Genomic DNA, 16,534 nt, shown 5'->3' with positions numbered 1-16,534 from the left:
AATTTGGCGACCCCTCCTTCAGCGGAAGGACCTACAAAAAAGCCAGGAGTGGAACTCACGTAGGTCACGAGTTTGTGGGTGGAGAGGCCAAAACTCACCACTGCTCAAAGAAGGGCGGCCATTCAGGCCAGGCAACACTTCTTGGGAGAGGTGAGGCTTTTGACCTGCAGAGTTTTGAAGGGGCAAAAAGAAAAACCCAAGAGACCAGAGATGGGTGAATCTCCAGCAAAAAATGTGGGTCAAGAGGCTGACCAGGTGCCCTAGAGGCAATTTGGCGACCCCTCCTTCAGCGGAAGGACCTACAAAAAAGCCAGGAGTGGAACTCACGTAGGTCGCGAGGACTAATCAGTCTGAAGAGACTGCCAAGCATATCACACTGGATTGCGACAAGCAACCAGGTGATGAATGGGATGTTAGCATAGGGGAAAACTCCTGGTTCTTGTAAATGACACAGGTATTGGTTTGCCTAACTAATATACTACTTGGGAACACAATAAGCTTCGGTTGACGTGTGGGGTTATTTGAACCTTTGGATCCTTGAATCCGTCCCTTCAAAAATCATAATCATCATACCTGTTTAAAAATTTCAGTCCTGCTTCCACATATTGGTCGAGTCGCTGGCCCAGCCTGGTAAGCTTGGCTGCGTTGGTCCATGGCTGCGTCCACACTGCGTGCCCAATCAAGGCCAGCGGTAGCCAGCGACATATCCATGATAGAAATTGAAAATATCAACTGGAATGAATACGATAAAAATCAATAACAAAATATCACAAAACTGATTAATAGTAGCAATTAGGCCTATAGCAAGTCAATCACTCAGAAAAAACAGCAAATGAGACAACAAAGCAGGAAACAGAACGCATTAGTAGAGAAGTGTGGATGAGTGGTTTGCCAGCACTGGCCTTGGTTGGCCTTCGTTGGGCTGGCCTCCGCTCGTAAAAAATCGGAGCGATAGCCAAAGAAGGCCAGCGCTGGCAAACCAGCCATCCACACATTGGCCGACGCTGGCCCACGTTGGGCCAATATGTAGGTGCGGCATAATAATATAACATTGAATCAATCAATCAATCAGCAACAGATAATCATGTTGGCACCTGCTTCCAGGAGTGGCATTGGACAGACAGACTGAGCTGGAATACCAATAATACATCATTATGTCATAAACCATAAGTGTGGCGGATCCAAACCCACTATATTGTCTCCACCTGGACATCAGAAATAAATAGATGAGAACAAAATATGAAATTAGAACATAATAAAAAATCTGGTGTGGTACACTCACACAACTTTCCTTGCTCATTGAACTATAAGCCTCATTATCAAACGAGAATAATTTAGGGGAATAACATAATGACGATTGACGGCAACATATTTGCAACTACGATTAGACTACTGCTTATGTGTATAAACAATTGTTTTCAGAGTACTTTTTCCTTTATGTAAATTGTGAAATTCGATGATTTTTTTGAAATTCGTCAAAACAGCTGTTCTACAGATGAAATATCTTGACTATGACTGTGTTCTTTTTATAAACTGCTCTACCTACCCACGGTATATGGAAGAAAAAAAAGTAAAAACCGTGTAACTACCTACCTCATGCACAAGAAGGAGGTTACAAAGTCCATTTCTCAAGGATTGGGTGGACCCTTCATTAGTACCCCAGGAAAAAGACTCATGTCAGTTGATAGAGCTAATAAATAACTATACAGGGTATGGATTTGAAAAAATCGGCTCGTTAGAGCCGTTTTTGAGAAAATCGTGAAAAACATGGTTTTTTAGTCATTATCCGCCATTTTCTCAAGAATATTACGGAGCTCCTGGAATTTTCCCAGAAATGAGACTCATGTCAGTTGATAGGGCTTATAAATAGCTATCCATGGTATAAGTTTGAAGAAAATCGTTAGAGCCGTTTTCGAGAAAACCGTGAAAAACATGGCTTTTTAGTCATTATCCGCCATTTTTCTCAAGAATATTACGGAGCTCCTGGAATTTTCCCAGAAATGAGACTCATGTCAGTTGATAGGGCTTATAAATAGCTATCCATGGTATAAATTTGAAGAAAATCGTTGGAGCCGTTTTCGAGAAAACCGTGAAAAACATGGTTTTTTAGTCATTATCCGCCATTTTTCTCAAGAATATTACGGAGCTCCTAAAATTTTCCCTGGAATGAGACTTATATCAGTTGATAGGGCTTATGAATAGCTATCCATGGTATAAATTTGAAGAAAATCGTTAGAGCCATTTTCGAGAAAAACGTGAAAAACATGGTTTTTTAGTAATTATCCGCCATTTTTTCCGCCATCTTGAATTGAATTTTATTGAATTTCTTATTGTCGGGTCCTCATGGTATAAGGACCTTGAGTTTAAAATTTCAAGTCAATCGGTTAATTAGGAATGGAGTTATCGTGTTCACAGACATACACACATACACACACACACACACATACACACACACAGACCAATACCGAAAAATCCTGTTTTTGGACTCAGGGGACCTTGAAACGTATAGAAAACTTGAAATTGGGGTACCTTAATTTTTTTTGGAAAGCAATACTTTCCTTACCTATGGTAGTAGGGCAAGGAAAGTAAAAATAGAAACGAATACAAATGAAAATAGAATATGAAACAAAAATAAATACGAGGAATAATAATAGAGTAAGAAAAAAATATTTGAAAACAAGAAAGAGGATTAATTGACTATTAATTTTAAAAATTTACTTGCGAAAGCTGAACTAACTACACTCACTAGAGTTTTGTAATGTCTGATAAATGTCCCTTGAAGTTTTAATATTTTTTTTATAGTCAACTTTTATCCACGAATTAAATAGTAAACAAAATGGAAGAGTGGAAAATCGTTATTATATTGAGGGACTTTTTGCATGTTTAGGGTGTGTGCACACAGAGAGAGGTCAGCGGTCTGAGGAGGTTTTTATCCATATCCTCTCAAGAACGCTGCAACTTGAAACATCAGGCGTTCTTGGTGAAATGAAATAAAATGAAGATATACTTCAGGAGGCAGAATTACGACTTTTTAGCACTTTCCTTTACTACTCAACCTCGATTCACTTTTGTGCACACACCCTAAATAATGAATCAATATTTTCGTTCCTGTAACATAAATTAAGAGCATTACAAGTTTTCAATAGGAAGCAATACTTTTCATTCAGTAATTAATCTATATTTTATAAGAACTATGAGTCGAAACAAGGTTATCAATATTATATGTGCAGGTTTAGTGAATTTAAAATAAAAAGGCATGCCACTTTGGTAAAAAATTGATAATGAACATTGAATGATGAAAGTATTAGAGCTGCTCTGAAGAATAGTAATTACAGCAGAATTTCGAGGTACTAGGTCAAAGCTTAGAGTTGAACTTTGGGTTTGTTCATTTACAATGGGTAGTTCCATTGTCAGTCATCATATCAGCAGTGATCATGCTATTTCGCCATTGCTTGCTACAATTTGATTAGTACAAATTGAGTTGATTCGGAACTAGCTGACTGAATCCATGAAGATTTTTTGCCTGTTCTGAAATTTTGCGCATAGCCTATCGCTTACTTTTTGTTTCACATGTCAAAAAGTTCAAAGACTGTCAGGAAACATAATATGCTGGCAATGAAGCCAAATACAGCATAGTAAAAAGGATGCAATACAGATATGTATAAACACATTCAAACTATACACTGCTCTGCTTTTGACACTTTCACTCCACAACACTACACAACTTGAAAGTTTTTGTCCCCTTCAATTTGCGCAGCATAAGTGTGTTGTCAAGTAGGAGAACGACCTCTTCATTTTCATGCCGTTGTATCCTGTCTGCATGTTTGCGTGCGAAGCGCCCAATTTCCGATGAGACCAACTCCACCTCCAGATCTATGTGAATCTCGGCGTTTCGGATGGAGCTTGTAGTATCAACGATGTTCCTCAAAACTTTGTTCTGGAACCGTTGAGTAACATTCACATTGCTCTTGCTGGCACAGCCCCACAGCTGTATTCCATACATCCATATGGGTGTCAGGATCTGCTTGTTTGAATGAGATGACGATATCCTTTACTAGCCAGAGTTAGGTCTTGTTCGCCTCTGTACCACACCCATCATTCAAATTTAGTTTGATCATTGATGTAAGGTTATGTCAAGTAGCTTTTCTACAAGACAAACCGTCTGAAATAGAATTATTTTATCTTGTATCAATACCACAGAATCTCAAAAGATTTCTACTAGTAGTTCTGTGAACAGTAGACCTCACGCAGTATTCTCATCCACAAGTACCTGATTGAAACTATAGAACTTATGGAGATACAGCTATAGACTGGCTTCTCCACAAATCTGTGTAATCACTTGTCAGCTGATTTATGATAAATAATTCTATAGTCTGATTTTTACTCTAACATTGGCGTATGAAGGAGGCTCCTTTTTCTTTTATATTATCCTTGAAATGCAAAATTTCTAAAAACGATGTATAGACGTCGACGCGCAATTAAAAAAGGAACATACCTGTCAAATTTCATGAAAAACTATTACCGCGTTTCGCCGTAAATGCACAACATATAAACATTTAAACATTAAGAGAAATGCCAAACCGTCGACTTGAATCTTAGACCTCACTTCGCTCGGTCAATAATTATTTTTATCGTCTATCGTTGCTGAAATTGATGCTCTAATGAGACTTAGGCTTGTGCATGGATAGAATACAATATAATATGATGCATAAGAGAGATAATGATGAGAAATGGATGAACTTTAGTTTCAGGAATATTCTGAACGACTGTGGAGTGAATTTCAAGAATATAAATTGGAGTTAATTTGACTGACCATGAGTGGTCACCCTTTCAATAGGAGTACCAAGTGCAAGTCTCAAATAAAATATTTGAAAATCTGATTTGATGTGATCTGATCATAATAGCTAGAGCACGCCATGGTATACACATCTACAAAATATATTTTGAACAGGTTTCTTCCACATTTTTAATTGACTTTTAATTGAGGAAGCATTGGAAATGTAATAACTATGGATTAGTGCAGAAATGAAGCATATAAGATGCAAGTAATAGCTTACAATTACTTTCCATTTTCTACAATGATAGGTTCAAGATGCTAATAGTTGAGAATTGCTCTATGCAAGATGGTATAACACCATTTTAATTTCAATTATCAACATTTTTATGATTTTTATGAGTGTATCTTAATTTTGAATATCTCAAGTTACCAAAGCACTGAAGGAATAATTTCAGTAGATAATTTATATGCCATAAATGCATATTTATATGAAATTTAGAAGAACATTATCAAAATGGTGTTTAAACATAAGATTGCAACTATTAGATGGTCTGATACACTTCTTGCATGAAACAATTCAATCATCTAATACAATAATAAGTTGATAAGAAGCATCTCTACAAGTAAAAATGGTAGGTAAATCAATACAAAATGACTACCTTTACAAGATTAACAATCAAAAGTCTAATAGAGAAGCATGAAAGATGCATGTCATCCAGTGACTATAATTTCTGTAATTTCTATAAGTTTGGTATTAAATACAAAATGTACGCATTGAAGATGTGTGTGAATGTAGCACATTTACATTTTTAATTCTTTTACGAGTGAAAATTATATTCAATAGTGGCAACTTTGTAGATGTGTATAGCATAGCGAGGAGCTCAGGTTTAACTGAACTAGATAAAAATAACTATTTTCTGTTGATAGAAAAAATACATACAGCTGGCAAACAGATTCCAAAGAGAGAAAACTCTGGGATTGCAAAAATGAGAGAGATCAAGTGCTTTATAAGAGCTGCTGCAAGCATTCGGTACTGCTTTTGGATGGGTGACCGCTTCAAAAATGTTTTCATCCAAGTATTCCTTCCAAATATTGTAATTATATTATACACCAAATATCGTGAATATTATTAATCCACCAATAACTCGGTGATTTGTAAACTATCAATAATGAAGGCTCATTCATTTCTCAACATCATCCTTAAGATTGACTAGCCCAAGGACCAAGACACAAAAGGCGTATCTCAGGAGAGTCGGCACGCCTCGACAGAAGAGGAAGCTCTCCGATTGGCTGATTCTTGATACCTCAAATCAATTAGCCAATCGGAGAGCTTCCTGTCCTGTCGAGCCATGCCGACTCGTCTGAAAAACGCCTCATGTGTCTCGGCCCTAAAGGTGGCATGTGGATCTCGGCAGTAACTTCTATAATACAGCGTGATTCAAAAAAAATACCACAACTTTGAAAATCTGTATTTAATCAAGGAAACATAATAGTAACTTGGGTTGTAAATCAAAATGAAGAGTATTAAAATAAATTTTACTCACTAGAAAACAAGTTCACAAATGTTCAATGTGACCCCCTCCAGACACTCGAGTGATATCAATACGATACTCGAACTCGTTGCACACCCACAGTAGCATATCGGGCGTAACAGTTTGTATAGCTGCTGTTATTTCTTGTTTCAGCTCCTCAATGTTAGCAGGTAGAGGAGGTCGATACACTTCATCTTTAACGTACCCGCACAGAAAAAAATCGCAGGGGTGAGGTGAAGGCTTGTTGGAGGCCAGTGATGAAGTGCTCTGTCTCGAGCTGCTTGGCGGCGATCCCTTGCTTCGGATAGTTTTCATTCAAATAGGCACGGACAGATGAGTAAGTGTCAATGGAGTAGTGCTACATCCTGCTGGAATATGCAACTACAAAAAACTTTAGAGCTTCCTCGAATCGATGACGGATAGTGCTCCACTCTCCGTTTATTCTTTGCAGAGATCAATTTTCAAAGTTGTGGTATTCTTTTTGAATCACGGTGTATAGCTTTCTATATTTATATTCTATAGCTATTTTATATATTCAATCTCTTCAATACTACAGCTTTTTAGTATAAAGACTAAAGACTTGATAAATGAAACCGCGAATTTCTCATTAGAAGCTCTTACTGTTTTTGTTGAATTAATAAGTACACCTATTGACTGCACTAAAAGTTAGATTTCACGCAATCACTGCTCTGCTCTTTCACTGGACACTACTTGAACAAGCACTACACTAGTTCCAACGGTTTCCTCCTTTTGAGCCTACGCACCAACCCTCCATTGTCTAGCAGCTGGATCGCCCCTCGTGCCTCTCCGCACCCTCTATAGTGAGGTCCACGTTATAATGGCAGTGGATAAAGATAGAAAGATAGCGATGCCGATTCTCTTCATTAATTAATTATATTTCTACACTGTCAAAAACATAATTGGCATCGTTGTGGACCTAGAAAAGGATAGTACCACCGGCTTTGTCGAATGATAGACAAGGATAGCAAAACCGAAGTTGATCAAATACTGTCATTATAACGTGGACCTCACTAGAGACATCAGGTCAACATGCAGGTCCCCATGAAGATCGCTGTTCCTGGCATACTAAGGCCTACCATACACGTTTCGATCGGTCTTAAGGCCCGGACTGTTCAGTCCCGGTCTCAAGGACGGGCCTCAATGGCGGTCTCCCCACTCACGTACCGATCGGCCTTGGGGCCGTTGCGTATCCAGTACCGTATCCAGTAGCGCGGTAGCTCTATTGGAAGGTGGGTGTTTGTGCAGATTTGTGAAATATTTTAGTGCAATTTTAGTCAAATTTTAGTGCAATACATTCTGTGATAGTAAATTCAGTTCAAGACGACATGTCATCTATTGAGGTGAACAAGCAATTGCTGTTATAATGTGTGCAGTGTCCAAAAGAAAAAAACGGAAAAGGAACATGTGGGCGAAGTCATGGCTTCAGAGGACGAAGTTCACCCACGTAAATTTATTGACAGGGTTGCAATGTCATCAAAAAAAATGTGAAAAACTATCTAAGAATGGATGAGCCAACTTATTTGGAATTATTGAGAATGGTCATCCCATTAATTTGAAAACAAGACTCTGTAATGAGGAAAGCAATAACGCAGCATGAAAAATTGACTGCAACATTGCGTTACTTGGCAACGGGGAGAACATTGGAAGATATGAAGTTCGACACCAGAATCTCTCCTCAATGCTTGGGGAAAATAATACAAGAGACTTGCTTGGTGATTCAAAAGAAAAATTGCAACAGTCAACAACTGAATGGGCAGAGGAATTGAAATCAAGGCATATGGTATTAAATGTCAAGAAAAGCAAGGTGATGGCAGTGTCAAAAGGAATGAGAGATAATATGCATATTATGGTGAATGGAGAGGAGATGGAACAGGTGGAGAAATATGAATACCTGGGTACAGTGATTTCGGAGGATGGAAGGATTGATAGGGAGGTGCTGAACAGAGTGAGAAAGGGAGCTGTTGCCTACTATGCAATAAAAGACTGTATATTTGGAAAAAGAGAGCTTGATAAAAAGATAAAGAACCAGGTATACAGAACAATAATAGAGCCCATCATGCTATATGGAAGCGAAAGTTGGCCAATAAAATCAAGCCACGAAAATAAGATAAGGACTGTGGAGATGAAATGCCACAGAAAGACAGTTGGTAAGACTAGAAGGGATAGAGTAAGAAATACTAGAATAAGGGAAGAAGTGGGAATGAGAGATGTTGGGGAAAGAATAGAAACGAGGCAGCTGGGTTGGTATGGACATGTACAACGGATGAGGGACGAAAGCAAGGCAAAACAGTTTGTAAATGTTAGAGTACAGGGAAGAAGAACGGTGGGGCGCCCGAGGTATTCATATGAGGATCGCATTGAGGAGATAGGGAGAAGAAGAGGGAAGACGGTTCGGGAGATGAGGAGGATGGCGATGGATAGGGATAAATGGAGGAAGTGGACCGAGGCTACCCCAACGCTGTAAGGCATACTGGGGAGAGACAAAGAAGAAGAAGACTTGCTTGGCTTTGGCGAAAGCACTAAAGGACTACTGCAAGGTAAATATAGTTCAATTCAAGGAGCTATTCACACTGAACTATTCTATTGTGTATTAAGTCTAACGTTTTCAAATTTGTCTATGATGCTATAAAAATAGTGCTAGATAAAATAATTATGATTATGATCTTGAATATTTATCATATGTTATCATAGAGGCAAATTTTTGAAACATGTGGCTTAAATACACGATACAATACACCAATGTGATTCTGGGAGAAGTTATATTCAAAAGAAAAACAAATCTTCGCGATGTTATCACTTATCAATTTTATCATAAAAGTTGAATTTCCTTCAATCCTTCAACCCTGAAACTTTTTTAGCACTACTAGGACAGGACTAGACAGGTATTACACAGGTAATATTTCTATTATCTTAGTTGATCATATCATTATTACCATATTTGAACAGAGAGGAAAATACGAAATCTAATTTTTATCTCATTTCATGTGATCAACTACAACTATGATAATATGAAAATAGGAATATGATAATCATATATTATTATACCAGCCTCAGCAGATAATTTATTCAGCCGAATGTGATGCCACACTCCAAAAACACCACACTACTACACACACACTGACCCTACTGCTTGGGGGATGTGTTGATTCCTCAACTATTCAGCTCACTCTGAAGTGAAACTAGGGGATGATCAGTGCAGTATCGGTTCCTGAAAAAACCGGTTTTTATCGTGACTGTTAACTTTCTTCCACTCACACTGAGGCACAAGTGGGGATGAAAAATGAATATCGACTCTCTCAAAAAATCGATTTTTTTGTGAAATCGATTTCTTTTTTCGATAATCGATTTTTCAAGAAATCGATTTTTAGAATGATTTTGCTATCCATAACACGTTCAAAACATGTTGACCAATGGTATAATTGATTTTTCAAGAAATCGATTTTTAGAATGATTTTGCTATCCATAACACGTTCAAAACATGTTGACCAATGGTATAATTGATTTTTCAAGAAATCGATTTTTAGAATGATTTTGCTATCCATAATACGTGCAAAACGTGTTGACCGAGGGTAGAAAATATGGCAGAGGGGGAAGAGCGGGTGTTTTGGCCTTAAGATGAAACCAGGTTTCCCCATTCATGTTCAGTTCTGTCTCAAGAGCAATTAAAATTAATCCGTCTTGAGGCCGGGCCTCACTTGATTCCAGTGCGGCCGAAATCCGGCCTTGAGATCACTTTTCATCTTGAGGCGACACCATACACGTTTCGATCGGCCGTATGGTAGGCCTAAGGAGAATCCACATTGTTCCTCAGCACCTTGTTTTGGAATCGTTGTATGACATTGATGTCGCTGTCTTCGGTACACCCCCAAATTTGTAAACCATACATCCATACTGGCTTCAATATCTGAGTACTTTGTTTCGGATTGGAAAGTTGGAGTATCTTCCGCTCAGCCAATAAAGATTCTTTTCAAGATCTCTCTTCTTCTCGGCATGAGCCTTCAGCGAAGCTTCACGTACAAGGTCATACCCAGATACTTTGCATCGTTAGCAACTTGGTTGTACCATATCCATTTTTTTGGAAAACTTGGAGCTATTTTTGAAATTCAACTATTTTTGACAATTTAACACTGTTAGGAACTCACTAAAACACAATATTTTCTTAGAGAAGATTGCATACGGTATTTTGTTTTATTACAGTGCTGTATTTGGCTTCATTGCCAGCGTATCATGTTCCCTGGCAGTCTTCTTGCGTTAAGACAAGTAAGACAAAAAGTAAGCGATAGACTATGCCCAAGATTCTAGAATAGGCAAGAGATCTGCATGGATACAGTCAATTACTTCCGAAACAAACAGTCAACAAGTTCAGAATCAACTGAATTCGTACTGATAAAATTGTAGCAAGCATGAGCGGCTCATGCCTGTTTGGACAGAGTATGAATAGAATTATATTTATACTATTGCAGTCTCAGAGAATCAGAATGATATAAATTATTGTGTCACATAAAGTTCAATTGTACGGTATTATTCTATGGAATAGGTGCCACCTTGTTCCTGTAGCTGCGCAGCTATTAAAGAAAAAGTTGTGTTTCAGACAATAATTTCAGTCAAATGATAGGAATTCAATTTATTACTAACCTCATGAATATGTGCAACTCCATCCTCTACATCAGATTTGCCAGTTTCACAGGTTCCACTAATATTTGAAGATCCAACAATTCCACTAGTTTTCATACTGTAACCTGAAAAAAAAGAAAATATAATCAATGCTCATGTATGCAAATGGAAAAGTTTGAATGCCTATTTCAATTTAATGGATTCAGGTTCCCAGATTTTCAATAATGTTTGTGAAAAAACCCCTTCCTCACAATATACTCACAATTAAAAAAACTTGCTACAAAAATAATAAAGGAATAAGTTATTCAAAAGGAGACATGATGATACACTTCATCAATAAAAAACCTTCAAACTTGAGTTGCTAGGTAGGACTAAATGATTTCATTCAAAGTACCAACTGATTTAAAGTTGAACATTTTGTGGCGAAACTTTACTTTACCACCCCAGTTAGTTGGTGAAAAATTTCTGGTTGCAATCGATTTGGGATATTAGTTTGATGATGGAATTATAAAAATTTGAGTCACTCATCTGTAGTTATGGTCCAGTCAATATAGACATAAAAAAGGGGGTGTGCTTGCAATTTATATTGTAGTTCTGATTTTTGAAATATATTATTTGGGTACATAAGAGAAGTCCAGGAACAAATTTCTAGATGCAAAATTTCCTTGTGCTAGATACAGGATGGCCCAAAAACCTCGTATTTTCGGCTCATTTTCCAGTTTTCAGCTATTTCTGCCAAATCTCGTAATCGGACAGAAAAATTTGTTCTCGCCTTTTTTCTAGATTATGAAGTTCTAAATAAAATGAGATCATTCGGAACTCTCTATCTCTGATGAGTACTGAGTTATGATTTTTCAAAAATAAGTGAAATTTGAAGAAAAAAAAATTTTGATGAATTTTAGTTTCTGATCAACAATATCTTCCGATTACTGAGTTATGATTTTTCAAAAATAAGTGAAATTTGAAGAAAAAAAAATTTTGATGAATTTTAGTTTCTGATCAACAATATCTTCCGATTACTGAGTTATGATTTTTCAAAAATAAGTGAAATTTGAAGAAAAAAAAAATTGATGAATTTTAGTTTCTGATCAACAATATCCATTATACCATTTAGATGTATAATTCGAAAATCCCTCTGGGCGTATTTTTATGCTCTACAATCTGAGATCAGGTTCAGTGCTCTATATCATATACATTTCCATGTACACCTGACAAACAATGTTCCTTGTATTGGGAAAAACACCTAATTTTCAGCTTCACTCATCATCACCAACCATTGATTTTTCGCACAATGACATAAGTTTATAAGATTATGTTCTATGAGAATCACCCGATAGATTCACTTCATTTCAGTATTTTCTAGTGGAGAGGCACGCTTAAGGTCACCTCAAGGATCAAAATTTCAAACCCTTATAACTTCTGACACAATGCTCAGATTTCATCGTGCTACACTTCATTCTTCTCGGCTCGTCAAGGCGGTCCAAAATCATGCATCATAAGTCAAATACGGTTGGAAAGTGGAAAATTTATTGTTCAGTGTACTGAAGCCCATATTCCAATACACAAAAAATGACCAATTTTTATATTCAAAGCTATGTATCTCGGTAACCCCTTATTATAAAAATCATTACTTGATCTTGAAATGTACAATATAATTTCCTCTTTTACCTGCTGTGAACGATTTATGAAAAAATATTTTTGTAGTAAAATTTGATTGTTGAAAAAAATCCGAAAATTGTAGATATTTTCATCATATCAACAGTGTTGTGTATTTTTTGAAAGTAAAAATTTTCCAACCTCTCTTTGTATGAGTGAAAGGTTTCCTTATTCTCATCAAAATTTTCAGAAAATGAATTTCGGGAATGCGATATTTTGATTTTCCACAGAATCACTCGCTCACTTTTTACTATCCACAGACGATGAAAGTCTCAGCTGTTTCAGACAAGGATGAATTATCCTTTCAATGTCATTCAGCGAGTTTTCCCAAGGATGAGACCTAGTGCAATCGAATTTTTATATCATAAACCTACTATGTTACAAATTTCGTGAAAATCGTTAGAGCCGTTTTCGAGATCCGTTGAACATAAATAACCAGATATAAAAATATAAACAGATATACAGAAATTGCTCGTTTAATATAATGGGATATGATATGATATTCATGATAGAGAACAGAGCAGACGACCAAACACAAGCGGTGTCTATACTTGCATATTTAGCGCTAACCTTTCGCTATAAAACAAAGTTAGGCCACAAAGGCGAATCAGCTGATGAAAAATCTTCAAAGTACGTGAGCATTTGCTCCAGAGTTAAGGAGCATAAGGTAAGAGTATAAGGTAAAGCTTATTCATATAAAAATGAGCAAATGCTTATGCTTCTACCTAATGCTCATCAGCAAAACCTTATGCTCCATGCTCACGAGCATATGCTCTGTTTTTACTCATATGGACCCATGTGTATGTGGCTTCAAATAATTCTGAGAAGTTTCCCATGATTTTTATGTTGTCATTGTTAGTCGACTTCATTCATACTTTATATTTCCGTTTCCTCTGATTATTTTTATTATTCTGAAATATAGGAGCTTCGATCTAATTGGAACAATAGATCTTTTGAAATAATATACATGGTATTATTTACTACTACGAATGTCGGCTAGCAGTCGGCTAGATTGATGTTTGCGTTTAAATCCAACAATTCTTGGTCATGTATGTTTCATTCAAAATAAGTTTATCAAATCAAATAATTCTCAGTCAGTTTGTCACAATTGAGTCGCTTAGTGCCTCAGCTATATGTTTTCAGTTTTTAGGTTTTTGTTGTCAGCAGTCAGCACTATTGTAGAGCTATCCAACACAATAGTCTAGCTCTTTGAAGTAGCGATATTCGACATCAAACTAACGAAAATGAATTGTTATGCAACACAGTATTCAAAGTAATTCTTATGATTGTTCTGCCGGTTCTTGGAATTATTGGTGTTCTTTCATCTCATGTTATATTCTGGAGGCAAATACAATACTTATTCTATATGCTGTATACTTATTCTATATGCTGTATACTTATTCTATATGCTGTATACTTATTCTATATGCTGTATACTTATTCTATATGCTGTATACTTATTCTATATGCTGTATACTTATTCTATATGCTGTATACTTATTCTATATGTTATTAATGTACTGAAATCACTTCACTTATATGGGCTTTAATAAAAACAATATAAAAACTTGTAGTACCCTTTAAAAAGTTTCAACTTGAAAATGACCTATGGTAGAAACTAGTCGTTAAAATATTTTCAAGTTTTTCATAAAGGGTAGGCCTACTACAAGTTTTTATATTGTTTTTATTAATTGATGTACTGTATATATACTGTAAATTAATAGAAGAATTGAAATAGTACAATTTTTCAAACAAACAATAACGTTCTTTGAATGATTATAGAACAATTAAAAAAAGCACTATACAATTCGGGACTTTTTTCTATCCCGTCTTCAGGTACAAATACGAAATAAATAAACATCAGTATTGAATAATTCAAGAAAAATATTGAAACAATGTTCATTTATTTTCAATCTTCACCTGGAGATGGGAGTAAGTCCTGGAATTTATAGTGCTTTCAATTGATTTTAATGGTTTTATAATATTAGAGATTTATTGTATTTTAAAAAGAAATAAAAGGTCTTTTTGAAAAAGCTGTACTATTTCCTCATCTCTGTATTATCTCTATTAGTTATTAACCGAATTATTTATTTTTTACCGCCGATGAATAATTGTGATTTTTATAATAATTGCTGACATCTGATATTACAAAAAACTTTGAAAATTTGAAATCAGAACTTTTCTATCACGATTAATTGCCAAGTTGCCCAAGCCTCGAAGATTGCTGAGTACAAATTGATGTCCCTCGTCAGTGAGACGCTGTCGATACGAACAAGTGTGAACTGAATTGCAATTGGCTGCCAATAGAAATTCGCTCCACTACTTGTAAAAACGCAACTGGCTAGCGTCGCAAATGTGCATCGAGCCTAACGTAACTTTTCACTTGTCCGATACGATTGTCAGACGAACAGTCTTCTAGTAAAAAAATATAGCACACCATCGATAACCCACCATACAAACCTGACTTAGCCACTAGTAACTTATACCTTTTACCCAAATTCGAGACATAACTTTGAGAGCAGAGCTTCCAAACTAACGAGGAGCTCCAAAACAATGTCACAGCCTACTTAAACTCATTTTGCGGCAGCATTTTATGAAAAGGGGTTTGACAGGCTGGTCCACTGGTATGACAAATGCCTCAACCTTCACGGCAATTACGTTGGAGAATAATCATCCTTTTGGTATTACAGCTCGATGTGAGCTTCAACATAGAGAAAAAATAGCATAGGGCGGATTTCACACCAAAGCTGGGCCGGGCCGGGCCGAGCCGAGCCGGGCGGATCGGCCGAGCGGAATCTGCCTGCCTTCGCACTGAAGCTGATTGCCGATTCGCTCAGTAATACAAATATTGCGCAACTTACTATGTGCGAAGATCGAACTAAACTGAAAGAAGGCAGAATCCGCTTGGCCGAAAACGCTCGAGTTGGGCGTCAAGCAGACTGCACAAATCCTCGGCTCGGTCCGGCGTTGATTTGAATGCTCCCGACTAAATCCTGCATAGCTAGCGTGCACGCGGATTCCGCTAGACTCTAATAAAGGATGGCCACTAACGATAGGACATGCATGATGAACATGTGTGTACACACATGTCGTCATACATTGTTCAAGTTAGTCAAACAATTAAAAAATAAAAAAAGATTGGGGAAGAATAATTAAAAATGAAAAACAAAGTGAAAAAGGGTAGCTTACCTCTTTGAACCCCCCTTTTGGTTGGGGGAGCTTTGAGTCGAACATCGTACTCATGAATGTGTTGAAAACCAGAATTCACCCACAGTATCCCTGCTTGACATATGTGGCGTCTAAGAGGGACCCCAAGGCAACTCCATAAGTTGCCTTGCCTTCAAACCCCATGCCTCCATGGATCTGCCCCATTAGGGCAGTTTCGGAGGGACAAAAAGAAAAACCCAAGAGACCAGAGATGGGTGAATCTCCAGCAAAAAATGTGGGTCAAGAGGCTGACCAGGTGCCCTAGAGGCAATTTGGCGACCCCTCCTTCAGCGGAAGGACCTACAAAAAAGCCAGGAGTGGAACTCACGTAGGTCACGAGTTTGTGGGTGGAGAGGCCAAAACTCACCACTGCTCAAAGAAGGGCGGCCATTCAGGCCAGGCAACACTTCTTGGGAGAGGTGAGGCTTTTGACCTGCAGAGTTTTGAAGGGGCAAAAAGAAAAACCCAAGAGACCAGAGATGGGTGAAACTCCAGGTACAAATGTGGATCAAGAGGCTGCGTCAAGGGTGGCCGGGCGCTCTAGAGGCAGCTTAGCCACCCCTTCCTCAGTGGAAGGACCTTCGACCAAGGCCAGGAGAAAACTCACGTAGGTCGCGAGGAGTAATCAGTCTGAAGAGACTGCCAAGCATATCACACTGGATTGCGACAAGCAACCAGGTGATGAATGGGATGTTAGCATAGGGGAAAACTCCTGGTTCTTGTAAAT

The 16,534-nt window shown here is 37.4% G+C and overlaps 2 protein-coding genes across 7 annotated transcripts in view; both read right to left on the bottom strand.

The window, feature by feature from the left end:
* The window catches only part of LOC111043502, a 42,790-nt gene extending 31,262 nt beyond the window's left edge, over positions 1-11,528 (bottom strand). For 3 of the 6 annotated variants that reach the window (XR_005573118.1, XR_005573119.1, XR_005573120.1), the window contains exons 1-2: positions 10,966-11,113; positions 574-732 (exon numbers count right to left, since the gene is read on the bottom strand). Coding sequence is in view for 2 of the 6 variants with exons in the window: in XM_039442306.1 (XP_039298240.1) it covers positions 574-732; positions 10,966-11,061 (255 nt within the window). In the remaining 4 variants the exon portion in view is untranslated. Of the gene's footprint in view, positions 1-573; positions 733-10,965 lie in introns of all 6 variants that reach the window. The other 3 variants (XR_005573117.1, XM_039442305.1, XM_039442306.1) reach the window with 2 other exon arrangements.
* The window catches only part of LOC111051988 (E3 ubiquitin-protein ligase HUWE1), a gene marked incomplete in the record, with an annotated part of 177,940 nt that overhangs the window by 98,414 nt on the left and 62,992 nt on the right, over positions 1-16,534 (bottom strand).

Source organism: Nilaparvata lugens, chromosome X, assembly GCF_014356525.2.
Source record: "Nilaparvata lugens isolate BPH chromosome X, ASM1435652v1, whole genome shotgun sequence".
NCBI lineage: Eukaryota > Metazoa > Arthropoda > Insecta > Hemiptera > Delphacidae > Nilaparvata > Nilaparvata lugens.
The sequence above is the reverse complement of the archived record's forward strand: the minus strand, read 5'-3'. Positions and strand labels throughout refer to the sequence as shown.